The sequence below is a fragment of the Elephantulus edwardii genome, unplaced genomic scaffold (assembly GCF_000299155.1).
Source record: "Elephantulus edwardii isolate Elephantulus edwardi_28Jun2011 unplaced genomic scaffold, EleEdw1.0 scaffold00041, whole genome shotgun sequence".
NCBI lineage: Eukaryota > Metazoa > Chordata > Mammalia > Macroscelidea > Macroscelididae > Elephantulus > Elephantulus edwardii.
Genome location: NW_006399791.1, coordinates 5,858,972 through 5,879,513, shown reverse-complemented (window position 1 = coordinate 5,879,513; position 20,542 = coordinate 5,858,972). Strand labels below are relative to the sequence as shown.

The 20,542-nt window shown below is 46.3% G+C and overlaps 2 protein-coding genes and 1 pseudogene across 3 annotated transcripts in view; 1 reads left to right on the top strand and 2 right to left on the bottom strand.

The window, feature by feature from the left end:
- Positions 1-545: 545 nt before the first annotated feature.
- LOC102867527 (ADP-ribosylation factor 1-like) lies at positions 546-1,091 on the bottom strand. 2 transcript variants are annotated; one of them, XM_006885146.1, is made up of 2 exons: positions 735-1,091; positions 546-677 (listed from the first exon to the last, which is right to left on the bottom strand). In XM_006885146.1, the coding sequence occupies exons 1-2, from the start codon at positions 1,089-1,091 to the stop codon at positions 546-548; spliced, it is 489 nt and encodes a 162-aa protein (XP_006885208.1). The 2 variants fall into 2 exon arrangements, with proteins under 2 accessions (XP_006885208.1, XP_006885207.1); XM_006885145.1 differs by having other exon boundaries at positions 546-1,091.
- A 2,727-nt stretch (positions 1,092-3,818) lies between these two features.
- On the bottom strand, positions 3,819-4,842 carry LOC102871726 (annotated as a pseudogene).
- A 4,673-nt stretch (positions 4,843-9,515) lies between these two features.
- LOC102871325 (alpha-protein kinase 3-like) overlaps positions 9,516-20,542 on the top strand; it is a 90,318-nt gene continuing 79,291 nt past the window's right edge. The window contains 4 exon segments of the mRNA XM_006885207.1: positions 9,516-9,521; positions 10,556-10,666; positions 10,668-10,921; positions 18,065-18,103. Of these exon segments, the coding sequence (XP_006885269.1) occupies positions 9,516-9,521; positions 10,556-10,666; positions 10,668-10,921; positions 18,065-18,103 (410 nt within the window).

The following is a 20,542-nucleotide window of genomic DNA, read 5'->3' as shown; positions in this document are numbered from 1 at the left end:
GATCAGATGGACTAGTACTCAGGTTGTTACTGTAAAACCTACACTAGGCTTATTTCTCCCTTCTGTGTATTCAAGTGTTCGCCTTTATTGTAGCTACTTTTTAAAAAATGCACTGAGCTCAGGTTAAAAACCAACCACCAAAATGGATGTCAACACAGGTCTCAGACCAAGAGAAGGGCACTCGGCTCTTCGAGCACAGTAACTCCTGGGAGCCCAGGGCCAGTGTGTGGAAATCCCTTCTCAGTACTGAACAATGAGTTGATTTTTCTTTTTTACAATAAAAAAAGCTGAGTAATATTGCATAGGAGTACCAGAAACTGCCTCATTGGAAACAAAAACTATTTACATTAAATAAAAAACCTGTTTGCAGGCTGTGTCTGCCACATTTACAGCATGGTGCATACACACTGTGACCAAACCCATGGAGACAGCTTCTGGCACTCGACACCACAGAGCCGCACAGTTTGCCACATGAGAGTAAAGCAGAGGGTGGAGAGAGGAAGGAGGAGGGAAAGGAGGCAGAGAGGAAGAGGACAGGTCTCGGCTCATTTCTGGTTTCGGAGCTGATTGGACAACCAGTCCAGTCCTTCATAAAGCCCATCTCCGCTGGTGGCACAGGTGGCCTGAATGTACCAGTTTCTGTGGCGAAGGGAGTGCAATCCCAGTTTATCTGTGATCTCAGCGGCATTCATGGCATTGGGAAGGTCCTGCTTGTTAGCAAACACTAGTAGGACAGCGTTCCTGAGCTCGTCTTCTGCCAACATCCTCATGAGCTCTTCACGGGCCTCGTTCACACGCTTCCGGTCATTGCTGTCAACCACAAAGATCAAACCTTGCGTGTTCTGGAAGTAGTGGCGCCACAGGGGCCGGATCTTATCCTGACCGCCTACATCCCACACGGTGAAGCTGATGTTTTTGTACTCAACAGTTTCCACATTGAAACCTATAGTAGGAATAGTGGTTACTATTTCACCAAGCTTCAGTTTGTAAAGAATAGTGGTCTTTCCTGCAGCATCCAGTCCAACCATGAGAATGCGCATTTCTTTTTTGCCAAAAAGGCCCTTGAAGAGGTTGGCAAAAATATTCCCCATGCTTGCAGACTGGTGAAATCAACACTGGCCAGAGACACCCCTTGGCGGCCGGGCGGCTGCTGCTGCTGCTCAGAGCCAGGCGTTCAAAATTTGCTATTCTTACTGCGGTGAGATTATATCTCATAGTTGTTTTGGTGGTTTGATCTTGACTACTAACCTAAAGGGTGGCAGGGTGAACGCGCCCAGGAAAAAGGCTGGAGACCTGTGACCATGAATATTACAGCCAAGAAAACAGTGGTCCTTTGTAACTTATGGGGTTCCTATGAATTGGAATTACTTCAGTGGCAATGACCTTGGCTTCCTCTGTCTGGGATATTCCCTATCTATCTATCTATCTATCTATCTTATCTATCTATCTATCTATCTATCTATCATCATCTATCCCATATGTCCTCTCTGACCCTCACTCCCATTGGATGGGGTCTACTGCATGAGTACCTACTTAGATTTCAAAATTCGTCTCAAATATTAATTTTTTTCCCCTGTAAAACTTAAAAACCCACTGAAGGGCAGCAATGAACAGGTTCCATTCTAATGCAAAGGCAGTAAGTGATAAGGAAATGAGGGGCCTCTAGTGGTGCAGTGTATTATGTATTGCACAGCTAACCAAATGGTTGGCAATTTGAATACATCAGCTGCTCTGCAGGAAAAAGTTGCACAGTGTCCTCCTGGAAATATTTTAAAAAATAAGAATGGTGTTGGTGAAGAATGCAGAATATATCAGACTGCCAGAGAATGAACATGTCTATCTTGGAAGAATTGCATTCAGAAAGCTACTTAAAAGCACAGATCATTAGACTTTGGCTCATAAACTTTGAGCATGTTAGCAGGAGGGACCAATGTCATGGGAAGGATACCAGGCTTGGTAAAGTAAAAGGTCCACAAAAGAAGTTGCTTGTGGGGGAGGGTGGGAAGAGCAGGAAAAGAAAGGATGGCTAATGAACACTGCACTGGAATGTGTGCAAGAAAGAACAATCAGAAAGGATAATTGCAAAGTATATTTATGGCAAATAAAAGCATGGAACAGGACATGTATAACAAAGGGAATTTGGGAGGGGGAGGAAGGAAAATGTGCACAAATAAATGAAAGCCAATCTCTTTGTAAACTTTTACAAAAAAATTTTTTTTAAAAAGATTTAGAACCTCAGAAAAGGATAAAAAATTTCTACAAAAAAAAAAACCTCTTGAAGGCAGTTGTTTAAGTTTTTTTAAATAAGCAAATGAAAGCCCCTGAGTGGTGCAAATAGTTAATGAGCTCAGTTGTTATACTGAAGGTGGGAGTCTACCCAGATTCACATCACCTATTTCCAAAACCATCAGTCATTGGAGACCTGATGAGCACAGTTCTACTCAAACACACGGGGGGTTGCCATGAGTTGAAAAATTAAATTATGGCAACTAGCTTTCCTTCTTTCTTTCTTTTTAAATGTATTTTACTTAACAGAAAAATGGATTTTAATTAATCCATCATTGCACATTTTCCTCCCTCCTCCCCTCAGTCCACTTTATTATTTTTTTAAAAAATAGACTCATTCATTGTTGTAATTTCCTCTCTTCCCGTCCCTTTCCCCCCTCCTGCAGCACCCTTTGTAATGCACCTCTTGTTCTGGATTGTTATCACACATATAATCCTTAATATTTCTTTTAAACAGTCTTCCCCCTCCTCTGGTCCAATGCAGTGTTCATTATCTATCCACTCTTTCCCTATTATCCCCCTCACCTCCCATGTCAGTCCTGCTATAACAGCGGTGTTATGCAGTATTTGTCCTTTTGTGGCAGAGCTATTTCAGTCAGCATAATGTCTTCCAGGGTCACTCATGTTATATAATATTTTACAAGTTCACTGTTTTTCAGTGCTGTGTGGTATTCCATTGTGTGGATGTGCCATAGTTTTCCTGTCCATTAGTTTTTTTGTTGGGCACTTGGGTTGCTTCTATCTCTTTGCTATTGTGAATAATTCTGCATTAAGCATGGATGTGCATACATATATTTGAGTGGAGTTTCTGGCTTCTTTAGCGTATATTCCCAGTAGTGGATTTGTTGGGTCAAATGGTGTTTCTATTTCCAACATTTTTTATTGTTGTTGGTTGACTCAAAGACTTTACTCACAGTTGAGGGGTTTATTAGGGAGATAGGTTGGGGAGTGGAGGAGGTAAGGGATATCACACAAAGCAAGTCCAGGTTCAGTCCAACAGTCCCAAACCAGGTTAACAGCAAGACATAATTCCTCAGTTATTTCAGGACAGTTTGTCAGTTAACAAATGAATGTCCAGGTAGGATTCATCAGCACAAATACACCTCTGGTTTCCTCAATTTCCCAGCAAACTTTATCTTAAAACAATTGCAAGTCAGCTTTTCCTTCAGTCATCCAGAAACAGAAGTTATAACTGTGGCTCCATGTCCAGGGTTCCTCTGGTTACACCTTGCCACAGTTTCTTCACAACAGTTGCCACACTTTCTTCACCCTCTTTCTACTTTCTACCTTTTTCTACAGCATGAAAAGCATTCTCTTATATTTGTCTCACAGCTGTTAATGGCTTGTGAGACCATGTGTCCATAATTAAGGTAGCTGGAGACCATACCCCCAGTGAAAGCTAACATAATGGATTGTTGTTGTTGATTGCCTTAGAGTTGAGCATGACTCATAGTGACCCTATGAATAAAAGGGGTAGAAAAGCCAATATTTAAGGTTTCTGACACCACAAGGCTATAGAATATAGACATCACCTAAGAATTCCTAGCCCTGCCACCTCTTTCCACTGGGTCAGTCACACCCCCACTTTCTGAAACCATTTTCTCAAAGGTCTCTAACATGAAGTTCTAGTAGAATTCCTTCTGAGTAGAATCCACGTTTATCCGTTGATCCTGAGATGATGCTTGGAGAAGTGAGTCTCCAGAATCCTGGTAGGTGATGAGCCTTTCCTCAGGTCAGGCAAGAAGTTAGGGAACAGCCAGCACTAATTCTGGCTCAGTGTAAGGTTTCTCTTGGATGATGTGGCTCAGTTGCTCTCTAGGCCTTGAGGCTGAATTCAGAAGTCCCAGCTCCTGAGGTACCACTTCAAGAGAGGCCTCTGCCTCCCTCATGTGACAGCTTGCAGATTCCACCTTCTCAGGTAAGCAGTTCCAGAACCTGGCTGCTGACTCACTGGCACAGTCTCTGGGGATCAACCTTTAAGCTCTCCAGTAGAGTCATAGCCTCTTCTCCACTGCCAGAATGCTGTGTGTGCACCCACACCTGGATCTCCGTGCACAGGATAGTCAAGAACTGCTCCAATGTGAGAAGCTCCAGGATCTGCTCTTTTCTGTGAACATGTGGCTTCAGTCACTGGAAACAGAGCTTCTGAAATTTCCTCAGTGTCTCATGGGGCCCAGATACCACCTGCTACTGAAAGCATTTGAAAAGCTGCCAGGCAGGTTCAGGGCTGGAGAGTTCCCCCTGAGGCTCAGCACCTGGTCCAGGGAGTGTGTGTGTGTGTGTGTGTGTGTGTGTGTATGCGCACACACGTGCATGTGTGTGTGTGATTTCTCTGCCTTTGCCAGTGGTGGCACCTAAACCAGAGCCTGTCCCAGCTCTAATAGCATCATTGTGTCAACTTCTTTCACATTAGCAAATCAGGATGGAACAATTCTCTGGGGAAAACTGGGTCTTCACAGAGGCTCATGCAGGGACATTTGATGATGTGATAAGGAGAATCGCTTTGAGATTTTAACGCCCTTTTCTCAGTGGACAAGTAGATCTCACCACGGCCATGGAGTATACTATTTCCAATTTTTTGAGAAAATGCCAGGCTAGTTTCCATAGTGGTTGCACCATTTTACACTCCCACCAGTAGTGAATAAGGGTTCCAATCTCACCACAACCTCACCAACATTTGTTGTTTGGTGCTCTGTTGAACTTTGCTATTGTTCCTGGGTGAGATGATATCTCATAGGCGTTTTGATTTGCACTGATGGCAATTCATTTTCTTGAGAAAACATTCCATATTGTTTAGGACTCTTATTCTACCAACAAACTCTCTCATTGCTGTTGAGTTTGAGCAGACTCATAGCTGACACTCTATGGGGTTTTTGAGGGTGTAAATGGAAAGGGAAGAGATTATCCATCTCTTTCCTGAGGAGCGGCTACGTGGATTCGAACTGACAGAGAGGCTTGGCCTTAGAGTTAGTGGTACAACTCACTACAGACAAGGCACCTGAGAGCTCTCTATTCTACCAGAGGAAGGAATACACAGAGTCATTATATCAGAAAGAATTGGCTGACAGAGAAGAATTTTATGAAACAATATATGATCAAAAGGCAATGGTGATTAAGGAAGGTGTTTAAGCTGTTCTGCAGGAATTGGCAAAAAAACAAGGCCCCAGGAATTGACAGCATAAAAAATTGACTTTCCCCCCCCCCAACAAACTAAAGTGCTTCCCTGTACTCACCAGGTTGTGCCAAAAACTCAGGAGGACAACTACCTAGCCAAATGACTGGAAGAGATCCATATTTATTCCTATTCCCAAAAAGGTGATCCATCAGAGTGTAGAAATTATTGAACAATATCACTAGTATCGCACACAGGCAAAATGCTGCTGAAGATTCTTCCAAAATAACTAGAGCAGTACATTGTCAGAGAACTAGTAGGAATACAAGCTGGGTTTAGAAGAGGCCATGGCACTAGAGACACTATCACCGATGTCGGATGGATCCTGGCTGAAAGAAGAGAGCACCAGAGGAATGTCTACCTGTGTTTCATTGACTATGCAAAGGCTTTTGACTATGTAGATCACAAAAAATGTGGCTAACCTTGAGAAGAATGAGGATCTCAGAATGCTTGATTGTGCTTGTGTGAAACCTATACTTGGACCAGGAGGCAGTTGTGAGAACAAAGCAAGAAAACACTGCATGTTTCAAAATCAGGAACGGAGGGTGTCTTGGATGCATCCTGTCTCCATATCTTTTTAATCTGTGTGCCAAAAAGATCATTTGAGAGGCTGGATTTTATGAAGAGGAGTGTGGCATCAGGATTGGAGGAAGGCTTATCAATAACCTGTGTTATAAAACAAAGCAAAACAACCTGTGTTATGCAGATGATACAACCTTGCTTGCCCAAAATGAGGGGGACCTGAACCATTCGGTGCAGAAGGTCAAGGACTGTAGTCCTCAATATAGATTGAAAAGCAACACCAAGAGGACAAAGATTCTCACCACTGGGCCAATTGGTAGCACCATGATGGATGGAGAAGAGATTTAGGTTGTTAATAATTTCAGCTAGCTCTGCTCCACAATCAATACTCTTGGCACCAGCAATCAGGAAATCAAAAGATTACATTTGGAGAAGTCGGCTATTAGGGACTTCTCCAAAATGCTGAAGAGCAATGATATCAATCTAGAGACTAAAGTGCACCCAATCCAGGACATGGTCTTCAAAATTACTTGCTATGCATCTGAGAGATGGACTTCGACTAAGGATAACAGAAGAATTGATGTCTCTGAGTTGTGATGCTGGAGAAGAGTCTTGAATATACCACGGACCTCCAAGAGAATAAATAGGAGAAGGTCTTGGAGAGGGTGTAACCAAGTTTCTCTTTGGGGGCTAGGATTTTGAAGCTCCTCCATCTTACATACTTCAGGCATGTGGCCAGGAAGGACCAATACTTGGAGAAGGACGTCATTCTTGGAATGGTGAAAATACAACACAGGAGAGAAAGACCCTGAATGAGATGGATTGACATAGTAACTGGGGCAACAAGATTAGGTGTATTAGAGTCAGTCAGACTGGCTTAGGGTAGAGCAAGGTTCAGAACTATTTTACATGGGGTCACTATGAGTCGTGGGCAACTCGATGGCACATAACAACAACAAGCAAAGGGGACTTTTAAAAAAAGTATAAAAACCTCCAAAGAAAGATTGACTCACCAACCTGCAGAAAAAGCCAGAGACACAGCTGGGTTGTGTCAGGAGCAACTGCAACAAGGAACCAAAAGCCCTTGGCTCTGCTTCTCTTGTCAGCTTCTTTCTTCCACATTGCAGAATGGCTTCCTGCACAATGTAGGACACATGGCAGCTGAAAGCCTGGGCTTATTGCTTGCAGGTCTTCACCACAGATTGACTGGCTTTTTTCCCTAACTCCAGTTTAAAAAATGCTGGTGAAAAACTTTAATTGGCACAGTTTGGGTCTGATACTTATGTGGGCACCATGTGGAGTTATTATTGGACCCAAAGTTGCCATTGGAATAATTTATCCACATTAGAATGGGAGAAGAGTCTCAAAGGCAGTGGGAGCATACATGGGTGCAGCTTCTACAACAAAAGGATTGTACCTCTTAGCCCCAACTTCCTAACAATTATAATCATCCAGCTCTAGGCCCTTTGTGGATGCCTTTAGAGATGTAGGAAAAGAAAGAATTGTGGATGAAATGTGGTCATTCCCAACGGCTAGAACTAGGTTTAGGGGAATACTTAGGCTTTGCCTTCAGGAACTTGTTGAATTATTTTCTAAGTATTAGAAGTTATTGTTCATAGGAACTTGAATTTTTTCTTTTTCCCCACAAAAAGAGAAATTTTTTGTCCGAAATGATATTGCCAAATGCTTTCCCCCCATCAGTAGGTTTTCTTTTCAGTCTTTGGAAAAACTTTTTGATGCCCACAGAATTTAATCTTTAGAAGGTCCCATTCCTTAATTTTATCCTCTCCAGATGGTGCATTTCTGCCTGTATTTGGTAGTCTCTTTATACCATTGACTAGGTCATCCAAGCTTGATTCCAGTTTGTTTCTGATGAACTTTATGGTTTTGGGCTTTACTGTCAGGTCTCTAATCCACCTCGAATTGATTTTTGTATATGGTGTGAGATGTGGATACTGTTTCAGCTTTCTGAAGGTAGCAGTCCAGTTTTGTCAGCACCATTCTTTGAAGAGGTTGTCATTTCCCTATTTGATAGGTTTTATTTCCTTGTTGAATATCAGTTGACCATAGATAGCTGCGTCCATTTCTGAGTTCTAAATTCTGTTCCATTGGTCTGTATGCCTGTCATTGTACCAGTACCAAGCTATTTCGGTTACTACCACTGTTTAGTAGGTAAGGTAAGGTCAGGGACTGCTAAGCTTCCCATTTCATTTTTGTGTTCAGACGTGCTTTGCTTATTATTTCCTCTCCAAATCAAAAGTTTACAGAACCCTACAGGTCATCCACAAGAAAAGGGCTGAGAACAAATTACAAAATAGGCAAGAGTTTTCACAGAGGAAGATACTAGGATGGCCCATAGACACATGTAAAAATGTTCAAAATCACTGACAATCAATCAATCAATCAAATAAAAAACCACAATGAGCTATCATCTCACCCCAGTAGTAGTGAGAAAGTTTAACAGGACAGAAAAAAAAGAAGTGTTGGAGAGGATGTGGTGAGATAGAAACTCTTGTACATTCTTGGTGGGGTTGTAAAATGGTACAACCACTCTGGAAGGCAGTTTGGAGTTTCCTCAAAAAGCTGAACATAGAAATTCCATATGACCCAGCTATTCCACTGACTGCTTGGAATATACCCTGAGAAAATGAGAACTGAGACACAAATGGAGACTTGTACATCAATGTTCACAGCAGCATTATTCACTATCTCAAGAACATGGAAACAGCCCAAATGTCCAATAGCAATCAAATGGATTGAAAAAATATGGTACATTTACACGATGGAATACTGTCCAGCATGCAGGAACAATGATTTTGTAAATCATTATTTCACTTGAGAGGGACTGGAGAGCATTTTGTTTAGTGAACTCAGTCCCACAAGGACAAATACTGTATAAGAAGACCATTATTGCAGAAACAGATGACCAGTAAAATGTGTATGAGGATCTAAGTGGGGTGAGGGTGGGAGCAGAGGGGTGGGGGAGTTGTACAATTTGATAGGTAGAGGGGCAGATTGGGTGAAGGAAATGGGAAAGATCTGGTGTGAAAAACAACGAATATGAACTTTGAAAGTAAAACAGTATAAAATAAAAATTTCTGTCAATTTTTTAATTAATACTGCACATTTTCTTCCCCCCACGCCCCTTTCCCCAACTCACCCTGCAATGTACCCCTTGTTCCAGATTCTTATACATTTAATACCCAATCATCTATTCCTTCCAGACAGTTCTTCTCCTCATCTGAACTACTGCCATGTTCATTATTTGTCCACTTTCCCCCCATTCTCTCCTCATCTCCCCATGTCAGTCCTATTTTATAACAGTGGTGTTATGCAGTATGTCTTTTTGTGACTGAGATAGTTCACACAGCATAATATCCTCCAGGCTTCCCTATGTTATGTAATGTTTTATGAGTTCATTTTTTATCAGTATTCCATTGTGTTAATGTACCAAAGTTTTTCTATCCATTTGTTTTGTTGACAGGCACTTGGGTTGCTTCCATCTCTTTGCTATTGTGAAAACGCAGCAGTAAACATGGGTGTACATTGAATTACTTTTCTGTGTATCAGGAAATTCTTCCCCTTCCTCCACAGAAATGGCAAGTTAAGGGCTTCACTCCTTGCTATAAAGTCAGAATCGACTCATACCTTATCTTCCAGTGGGTTTTCAGAGGCTGTAAATCACATGGAAGGAGATTGCCCATTTTTTTTTTTCTTTGAGCATCTTGTGGGTTAGAATCCCCAGCCTTGTCAAGGGTAAAGAAAGAGGTTCAATTGTTCCCAAGATGTATGTTGTTGTGTGTATCATCAGGTTGGATTGAACTCATAGCTGACACTCCAGTGGGTTTTTGGAGGCAATTAACCACATGGGAGGAGTTTGGCCATCTTTCTTTCCCAGAGCAGTTGGTGGATTCAAACCAGTTGGCGTCTCTTGTTGGCAGTGCAGCTCTTCACCATTAGCCCACCACAGCTCCCCCTAGAGGTGCATACTGAGTCCTTCACCTACGCTGGATTCACAAGACAACCTGTCAGAGGAGTCCTAGCCTCCCAGGGGCTGAGGTCTCTGATGGAAGGAAGTACGTGTGATTATCTAATTGCTGGACCCACTGGGCTATGACAGGAAGAGGGGTCAGACCTCTGGCCTGGGTCCCTTCCGCTGCATCTGGCTCCCAAGAAGCTTGTGCTGCTCCCACTTTGCCCGCATCCTCTTTGGCTTCACCAAGTTGTGTCCTTTGGTGCTTCGTCGCCTTTACACCCCTTGCTTGCCTGGTCTGAGGGCGCCACGGGCCCGGAAGGGGGCAGAGTCTGAGTTTTTCAGTCTCCTTAAAGGGGGAAAGGAGCAAAGAAGGGAGACTGAGGAGAAGTGGGGTCCTAGGAGACCTTCCAAAGGGGAGCCTTTCACATTTACATTTCAGTCACAGGGCACCTCACACCCCTGGGCCCCCCCACTTCTCCTGGCCCCCACCCGCACCCTCCCGCCAGCGGGAGCTCCCCGCACTTCGATCTGTCTGTCGTCGTCTGTTGTCCGTCTAGCGTCGGTCTGTCCGCTGAGGGAACGCGCGGGGTGCTCTGCAGCTCGGCGGGGTGGGCGCGCCCCCTGAGGCCCGGGCGCCCCTCGCCGCCTGGGCGACCTCTCGGCGGGGCCAGGCGGGGGAGGGACAGCAGCAGGTGACGACTGCGCGGCCGCGGGGCTATAAATAGGAGCGCCCGTCAGCCGGCTGAGCGGCGGCGGCGAGGGGCCCGGAGGGCAGGGGTCGCGGCGTGGGCAGGGGCCTGGAGGGCAGGGGCCGGCGCTGCCATGGGCACGCGGAGGCTCCTGAGTCGCGAGTGGGGCGCGGGCGTGCGGGCCGGGGCGGGGGGCGACGGCGAGGACGACGGACCCGTGTGGACCCCCAGCCCGGCCAGCCGCAGCTACCTGCTCAGTGTGCGCCCCGAGACCAGGTGAGCCGTGCCCAAGGGGCCGGGCCGGGTGGGCGTGCAGGGAGGGCGAGGCCGCGCAGTGGGGCCCCTCGTGCTGTCCCCCTCCCCAGGCACTGTGGGGGTGTCCTGAGGCCTCCCCGGGCCCGCTCTCTCTGCGAAGGCCCCAGCCTGGGCCCAGGCCAAAATGGCCGTCCAGGCCCCTCTGGACTTCTCCACCTCCGCTGGCCCTTGGGCCCAGGCCCTCGGCAATGCAAAGCTCCAAGAGCAGGAAAGCTCTATTTCTGCAGATTTCACAGGGTGGGGCCTGAAGGCTCCCCTTGTCTCCCCCTCCTCGCCCCCTTTCCATCTGCACCCCTCACCCCACACCCCGCCACTCCCTGGATTCCACAGTTAGTGATAAGCAAAACCAGAGTGGCTGGAATTCCTCCTGGCTGCAAGGGAGGGGAGAGGAGCTGGGGTGGGGGGCTGCTCATCCCAGAGCCGAAGGGGGGTCCCGGAGAAGAAAGAGATCTTTGCAAATAAGTTTCCTCCAGTGCCCTGGTAGTTGGGCCTGCCCTAAAACTCTCTTGGGAATTGGGATGAGGTGCTGGTTGGCTTCATGTGGGGTTACCCATGATTGAGTTAGCCAAATGCCCTGCCCGATTTTGGGGAACAGAGTGCCAAGGGAAGGGCTTGATTGATGCACTTTTCACTCCCCTTCCAAGAGTGTAAAAAGATAGGGAGACTGTTTTAGGAGGTAGGCTGCTCCCAGACATGAAGACATGCAGACACAGATGGACAATAGAAAAGTGTATTGACACTTTACGACCCACGGTCACATCCAGACAGGAGTTTGGCCATGGAGAGGGGCACTTCCTGTCCCCTATGGGCAGCTCAGTTTTCCCTGCAGCTCAGGAGCTTATTTTCTGTGAGGAAATGTGAGCGGGACAGTTTGGTTATTTGAACAGTGGTTGCTTCATCTTCTCAGAACATAACTTGTTCTATATTATGGAGAAAACAGCTTCTCCACTGAGACATTGTCACTGAACCTCTTGTCCCTTGACCCTAAAACAGCTCAAAAATAGGCATCAAGGACATTTAGGAAAAGCCCAGGGCACTTCCTTGTGGATTGGCCGAGTCCTGTTGACCTTGGAGCTGGAAAAGTTCAGATGTAACCGGAACCGTTTCTGCCTAAAACTCGTCAAACGGTGTCACATGTCTGAGGCAGGACTGAGGACTAGTGTTAGTGACTGAGTCAGATGCTATGGGTCCCTGAGTGCCAGCAAAGAATAGCCCTTCTTTCAAACCATTGGCTTTCCAGAAAAATTGTAATGAAATGTGGAGAATTATTCCTGTTCTTGGTGACACACACTCCTTTATGAGGGGCTCACACCTGTCTTAATACTGGTCTCAACGGCATGTCTGGCTTTGCCTCCCAAGTCTGTTCTCTGTTTATACAAGAGGTGGAAAATAGCTCTTCTTAAAAGCAACAGCGATGGAGGGAGAAAAGGAAGGGAGATAGGAAGGGGAGGGAGGATGGCTTGGTAACTGGGGAGAATGAGGAGGGGAGGTGTCTGGGTTGTTAAGACAAAGCCTGTTGGGAGAGTGAAGATAGTGGGGCTGCCTGGCTGAACAGCTGTGTGAAGATGAATCTTCATTACACCTCTGATGAGCACAAAGCAGTGTGCCAGCCAGAGAGTGGAGGTGGCATAAAAGTGGCTGATTTAAGTCCTTCTTAGACTTAAATAGGAGTGTTATTAGAAGGAGCCTCTTCATCAGGCTTTTGTGAGGGACGTGACGGGGTCAGTGAGGTTTTCTAGCCCAGGACTATCGGTTGTCTTTTGCCCTGCAGAGTAGTTTATGCTCCTGATAACTGGCCACTGACCTCCATAGGTCTTGAGAGACAAGAAGACCCAGCCTGTGCCAGACAGAAGACAGTGGGAATGGGGTTGCATGTTGGTGAGGGGCGAAAAGGGAACAACTCTCTGTTCTTTAGCCAAATCTGGTTCCTGTGTTGGAAGAAGCTACCATTCCTCTTAACACCCCCACTGCTTTGAGAATAGACTTTGAAGAGAGGAGAGACAAAGAGGCCCTGTCAGGGTGTTGCCTTTGCCGAGCTGTTCCTCGCTCCAGGTCAGCTAAAAGAACGTCCGAGTCACTATGTTTTCAGGAAGCCTCACCACTCCAGGGTCCTGACTCAGAAGTACATCCATCCTTGACTCCAACAATTTTCAGGTGTCTCCCAAAATTTTATCCATTGTCTGTCTGTCTGTCTGTCTATCTATCTATCTATCTATCTATCTATCTATCTATCTATCTATCTATCTATCATCTATCATATCATCTATCATCTATCTATATCTATCTATCTAAAGTAGGAGTAGCATCCACGTTCTAAACAACATGTCTCTGGAAACTAAATGAACTTTGATAAATGTTGATAGTTATAGAAAGGCTTCAGGTCTTTTGTTCATAGGGTTGGTATGAGTCGTGTTAGAAGCAGTCAACAACAACAATCTATCTCTCTATTATCTATCTATCTATCTATTTATCATATCATATCATGAAGCACTTGAGGCATTCTTCTGGTGAGCCTTTGTGAGGAGGGGCTTTTCCTTGGAGTTGACAGACAACTGGCCTGGGGCAAGAACACCAGAAGCTTTGGCCCAAAGTCCTGATCCTCCATTTCCACTTCTATCTTTGGAGGACTTTCTGGTCCATAATCCATTAAAGGATCTCTCCAATATTCAATAGGATCAGAGGCTAAATAGTTCCATCAGACTATAGACCCAGCCTCCTATGTCACCAGCATCCTATGGGATGGAGGGTGTGGTGAATTAGAGTGAGTTTAGGAAGCACTAGCTTCTGAGGGACACTCAGAAGTTCCAGGGGCCCCTGTCCCCTTGTTTCCTGGAAGCCTTGGTCCAGGTGGGTTCAAAGGAATAGCAGAAACTTGTGACATTCCTGTAGACAGTTTGTCTCCTCTGTCTGCTGTTTTACCTGGATCAGTTAAGTCATGGGGAGGTGGGGTGGTGTCTGAGAAATGGAAGTGTCAGGCCAGGACTTCTTGAAGGGCCTGTGTTCCTGAATAGGTGATAGCCAGTGGGCAGTGGGAGGCTCCCATGGCAAGTCCCTTCCCTACCCTAGGTCCATATCTCTCCTTAATGTAAGGAGGCTTTCCTGGGCCTGAATTCTCATTCTATAGAATCAAGATAGCTTTCAGAACAATAATTCATTGCTGCCAAGTTGGACCTGACTCATAGCTGGTCCACCAGTGGGTTTCTGAGGCTGTAAATTGTATGGGAGGCAGTTGCCCATCTTTTCATTCTCAGAGTGACTGGTGGATTCAAACCACCAGAGAGATGAGGTCATGGGGTTAGCACTGCAAACCTCTACACTCTAGGCCACCAGTTAGCATTGTTGTTGTTTCATGCTGCAGAGTCTGAATGTACTCATTGCTGAACCTCTGAGTTTTCAGAGTGCTTTCAATCACCTGAGAAGTGATTGCTCATCATTCTCCTTCGGAGCAGCTGGTTTTGGAATCTCAAAGCTTTTGGTTTGGAATCAATACTATTAGGAAATCTTTAAGACCTTGCTGCCCAGCATCTGATGTCTCCAATTCTGATTCCCCAAGAGGCAGTAAATGGGGAGCACCCCTCACTCCAGTCCCAGCCTGATCGAGAGCCCTGAGTTTAGCTTTGGCCTCATCAGCAGGGTGCAGGCAGGCACTGGCCTGGCTAAGCAAGCATGAAACCTGGAGAAAGAGCATACAGGGCCAAGGAGCAAAGCATCCCAATCAGAGAGCTGTGAGGAGGGCTTGTGGAAGGTACTCCCTCAGCTCAGCCCCCTTGCAAGTGGTTGTTGTTGTTGTCATGTGCTGTCGAGTCACTTGTGACTCATAGCGACCCTATGTACAACAGCCCTAAACTCTGCTTTGTCCTGTGCCAATCGCACCGTCTCTGATACACCCATCCCAATTACCCCAGTTACTGAATCAATCCACCTCACAGAGGGCCTTCCCCTCCTGCGCTGTCCCTCCACCCTCCCTTGGGGCATGATGTCCTTCTCCAAGGATCGGACACTCCTTACAACATGTCCAAAGTGTGTTAGACGGAGCCTCCTTGCTTCCAAGGAGCCGCCCGATTTGACCCTTTCCAGGATGAATCTGTTTTCCTAGCAGTCCATGGTACCCTCAATACTCTTCTCCAGCGCCACAGCTCAAAGGCATCAATTCTCCTTCTATCCTCCCTGGTCATTGTCCAACTTTCTGATGCATAGCAAGTGATTGCAAAGACCATGGCCTGTATCAGATGCACCTTAGTCTCCAGAGAGACACCATTGCTCTTCAGTACTTTGGAGAGGTCCCTAACAGCAGACTTTCCCATGGCAATACGTCTTCTAATTTCCTGGCTACTGGTGCTGAGAGTGTTGACTGTGGAGCCAAGCAGACTAAAGCTGTGAACAATCTTAATCTCTTCACCATCCATTCTGATGCTGCCAATTGGCCCAGTGGTGAGAATCTTTGTCTTCTTGACATTGAGCCTCAATCCATATTGAAGGCTGCAGTTCTTGACCCTCTGCAGCAAACGCTTCAGGTTCTCCTCACTTTCTGATCTTGTAGGTTGTTGTTGTTGTTGTTTAATGCTGTCGAGTCGTAGACGACTCATAGCGACCCTATGAACGAACAGCCTGAGCACTGTTCGTACATAGAGTTTCCAGAGGCAAGCCATTTTGGAAGTGGATGTCATTTCCCCCTAAATTAGAAAGCTGACTTTCTTTCCAGGAAGGGGCGGGGGGAATCCAAGACCTAAGAAAATAGAAAGCTTTCAGCTTTAAGGAAAGAGGCTAGAGGAAGTTCATGGTCAGGAAAGGATGAAGTTGGCCAGTGTCTTGGACACATGGGAGGTTCTGCCCACGCAGCCTCCAGAGAGTGTTTAAGACTCTGAGCAAAGACAGCTGCACTTGTGCTTTCTTCTTTCCATTTTTCTGGAGAAGTAGCTCCCTCTTTTTATGGAGGGGTGGTGGGCAAGACTCTTCCTGTTTGCAAGAGGTTTTCCCCTTCCATTCCTTTTTTCATCCCTCCCTCTCCATACCCATTGTATGCCTCCTACTGTGCTCACTATAAAGCTACTGGACCAGCTGGGTTTGAAGGCTGGTGGATAGGGTTTAAGAGGCTCTGGTGGTGTAGTCTGTAGTGTGTTGGGTTGCTTACCAGAAAGTTGAGTGTCTCCAGCAGTTCAAAGCCATAGGTGGTTCTAAGGGGAAAATATAGGCCCTCTCCTCCCATTAAGACATACAGAAACTCGATAAAAGGTTGGTCATTATGAGTAGGAATCCAATCAGCAGCCAAGAGTATGGTTTGGTTTGGACAGGATTTAATTAAGCAGAAGGAAGGAAGGGGGCATTTCTAAGAGTAGAGCACTAAAGTGGAGGCCCAGGGCTGGGAGAGGACAAGTTCATGCCAGGACATGTCAGGCTGCCGTGGAACAGAGGGTGGGGAAATTAAGGGAACCATGCTTGTAATAAGCATGTGAGCAGAACAGGAAGGACCCAGATTACTCAATGAGTTGAGAGACTCAATGCAGTAGACAGTAGGGGGGAATTGTAGCGTTTTATTCAGAGCGCTGGTATAAGGTGAAGGGTAAGGAGAAAGGTGCTGTTGTGGCTATGAAGTATGAAGCCAGGACTGAAGAGCACAATAGCAAGAGCAGAGACAAAAGGAGAAAGAAGGACCAAGAATTGTTTTGGAGGATGAAGGGGAGGCGGGGATCCCAGATAGCAGGCTTTATTATTTGAGAGAATGCTGGTGGTACCCACAAATCAAGGAGGATTGTAGAGGAAGCAGGGTTTTAGGGAAGAAGTTGAGCTTGGTTTTGTGGTCAGAAAGAGACCTGGAGTGCTATCAGGGTGGATTAGCCGGTAAGTACAGTACACACCAGTGTACTGTAAGCAGGGTACACATGGGCTTAACTGTACTGACTAATTGTGTGGAGAACAATTTCACGTCTTTGGCACGGCAAAACCCAGGTGAAGTTATTCTCTACAGATCAGTAAATAATCACGATCAAGCCCCCTGGGATGTTGCTTAGGGGGTAGCCCATCCCTGACTTTGAGACAGGCTGCCGATAAGGAAGGGAGCCCTTTGCTCAATGTTGTGGCAGGTGGCAGAGGGGAGAGGAGTGTGTGGATAGGATGGCCTTGAGATCTCCCTAATAGCGGGGGTCTAATCTCTGGTGACCTAGGCAGTAGGGAGTTTCACTGCCAACCCAAAGGTGGACAGTTCAAATCCATAAACTGCTCTGAGAAAGAAAGATGGGCAGTCTCTTTTGATGTGATTTACTGCCTCTGAAAAACTGCTGGAGGGTAAGTTGGAGTCATTTCCCATTGGATGGTAATGAAAGATAAGCAGCCACAGGTGATCTTTGGTTTAGAAACAGTTGAGGGAGAGGTCAGAGTTAACAGCCTACATGGGCTGGATTTCTACAAAGGGGCATCTGTGGGTCCTCACGCCCTTTGTGGACTCGGCCAGCATCCCCTCTAAGCCCTCCATGTGGGCTGACGGAGTCTCAGGGAAGGGGCTCTGTGCTGGTCTCACTGAGCTGGGCGCCTCCGGCTCCTGCTGAATTAACCGCTTTCTTTGTTTCTCCTCTTCTTCACTCTCCCAGCTCGTTTGCCTTGTGTGGCCTCCTTAACCGAACTTTAACATATTAATAGGGGGTGTTTTCCAAGCCACCTGCTCCTTCCTGGCCTGTCAGGGGATTTCCAGGATTGGGCATCTTTTCCCTCCAAACACCCAGGACTGAAGCGAGGAACTGCCCCAGGGTTGGTGTGCTGTGGGGTGGAGAGATGGTCCCAGGGAGCTGTCAGCCCTGCTTGTGGCACCAGAGACCCAGGTGCCTGGGGCACAACTTTCCCGAAGTGCAGCCTCAAAGGACTGTCTTTCTGCCTAACCATTTCCTTGGACTTCGCTGCATTTAACGAGCTCTTGATTTCAGATACATCGGTGGCGGATGGTGAGGCCACTTGCTAACTGGAACAGGCCAACTGAGACAGCTGGTCCCTTTTAATAGAAAGGCCGCTGGGCCCCAGATGGTGGCCGATTAATACTTAGCAACTGTTGTTGATTTCGCCTCCTCCCCTCCTTGCTTTTCTGGCCTAATGATTCCATTTGCTGTTTTTGCTTAGCTTATCAAGCAACCGGTTGTCTCACCCCAGCTCTGGAAGGTAAACGCACATTGCATTACATTTCTCGGACTGCTTTTTCTCTTGGGTCTCCGAGTGACTGGGGGAACCCCGGGGGGACTGCTTGCCCACTAACGAAGCTGCATGGGGTGAGGGGAGGCCTGGAAAGTGGGGGAGGCTGTGAGAAGGTGCTCACGTGAACATGGGCCTCAAAGGCATAGGGCTGGTATTTGCATGGGCCATTTGGAAGGAGGGCAGGTACCTATGGACAAGGACATGGTCACGGGTCCCTGAGATGCCTGCAACAGCATCTCTGTGCCCCAGGGAGAGGAACTCATCACTTGATGCACCTCTCCCCTAGGCTAGATTTCCATGGTTTTTGTAACCACACCTCCAGGTTGAATGCCTTGTTGTCTATCTTTCTAATGGCCAAGACCTTTAAAAATCTTATTTAACCCCTTAACTTCTCCTAAAGACCTCTTTCCCTAAAATCTCCTTCCCATTTTGTTCCTCCCACATCCTGGCAAACTGAACTCTGTCATGTCAGGTGACACTATATTAGCTTGTTCCTGCCCTGGCTGGATGTGCTTTAGGACCAGTGTGGGGTCTGAGCAGACCCATGGCCAGAGTTTGATTGTTGGGGACAACTTTCTATCCCTGGCTGAACTACTATTATGATCAAAGGGGGAACATTTCCTGGCTTCTTCCCACCACTTGGACCTCATCCCAGACTCTAGTAGGTTTGGGGAGAGTTGGCCTCAGTTCCATTACACGGACAAATTTCTGAGTAGCTCTCTGGTCTGTGAATAGCTTATAGTGACCAGAGACATTGTTAGCATGCATCAGGTATGTGGTCATTTGGTGGGAGAATACTAAGGAGCTCTGAGTTTGGAGGGGCTCATAGTCCAGAAGAAGGTGGAAGAGGGCTTGTACACAATTGACTCAAAGCGGAGCATGCTAAGTGCTGAAAGACAGAGGACTTGGGGTTTATTTACAAGGTAAATAACCAAACCAGAGTAGAGTTCCTTTGAACACCATGAGGTCAAGAATTCTGGTATTCTTCAGAGACACGTGACTAGGCTGTGATACCTTGATGAGGTCACAGAGTTGGCCGGACTTGGAAGTGTCAGGGTGGAACAAGACCATTTCCAGATGTGTAGACTTCCTGGCTTTCCAGGGAACTGGACACAGCAGCCTTAAAGGCCATCCCACATCTGCCTCGATTGGATGGTGGGAACAGGAAGTGTGTGGCAACCAAAAACGGACTCAGTGTAACACGGACAACATATGTAGTGATGCTGTGCATCCCTCAGACACATCCCAAACCCACACTGTGGAGGGCTCTCTTCTAGTCCTTTTTCAGCAGTTACTTAAATTCAAATGTAAACTCCTTTTTTTCTTCTTGTTGTTGTAATATAGCTTAGGACCTACCATGGAAAATTTGAACAGATGGATAGATATATGCTGTTCCTCATTCAAAAGAAGTAATGGAATAGTGCTTGCTTCAGCAGTAAATTTACAAAAGAAGTAATGGAATAAAATGCATATCATTGAAAATTTCTAGTACTTGTCTTTGCAAATTTCCTTGAAGTATATTTCTCATGCTTTCTCACTTGGAAGCTGTGGTGATTTTCTTAGATTTGCCCCAAAAGTTTCATCTCTAAGAATCTAAGCCTCGAATTGGATACAGGGTCATGTTCATGGGTGAGGTAAGATAGAAATTACGTAAGGAGGCTATAATTAGGGATGTCTGAATAAGTTGCAGAATCATAGACGTCATATTCCCATTAGCATGGCAGTTTCTTCTAGAAATTGGGGAGGGAGCTGGCATTTTCCAAAGTCAGAAACTGCTGTTTGTATGACAGCAGCCAGAAACATTTTTCAGTATTATTTCCCGAGTATTCAAGGAGTTGATAACCCACATCCTGAGCCTATAACCTTCTATATTTGAGTGGGCTAAGAGGGAACGGAAAAGAATGTCATTGAAGAGATTAGTCCCAGGTTGAACTGGGTTTTACAGAAGTCTAACTGCAGACCCAACTTAGTATATAGTGTTGGAATGTCCTTTGAGTGTAGTCTTTGTGGAGGAGAGCTTCCTTAATGCCGAGGCACCCACATTCTTGTGAAGAATCCCAGACTGGCCCCCAATCATCCCAGAACCCTTATTTTTCACACATTTACTAGCTATAGCCTTTTCCCTCAAAGCCAAGTCCATTGTAACATCCACAGAAATGGTAAATTTGAATGTGGGACTCCTCCAAAGTGTATAGGCCACAAACCTTATTTGTGCTCCCACGAATTTCCACTCCACCTCCTGGTGAAGATGTGAAGAGAACACATACTGTTGCCGTTGGGATGACCACTCCCTCCATGGCTCACAGAGCAGCCGCTTCCTCGCACGGTTTCTCCTGCTTCTCTTCCCTTGGCCCCTCACGGCCCCCTCCGCTGCTTACTCTGGGTTTGTGCTTGGGGAGGAAGAGT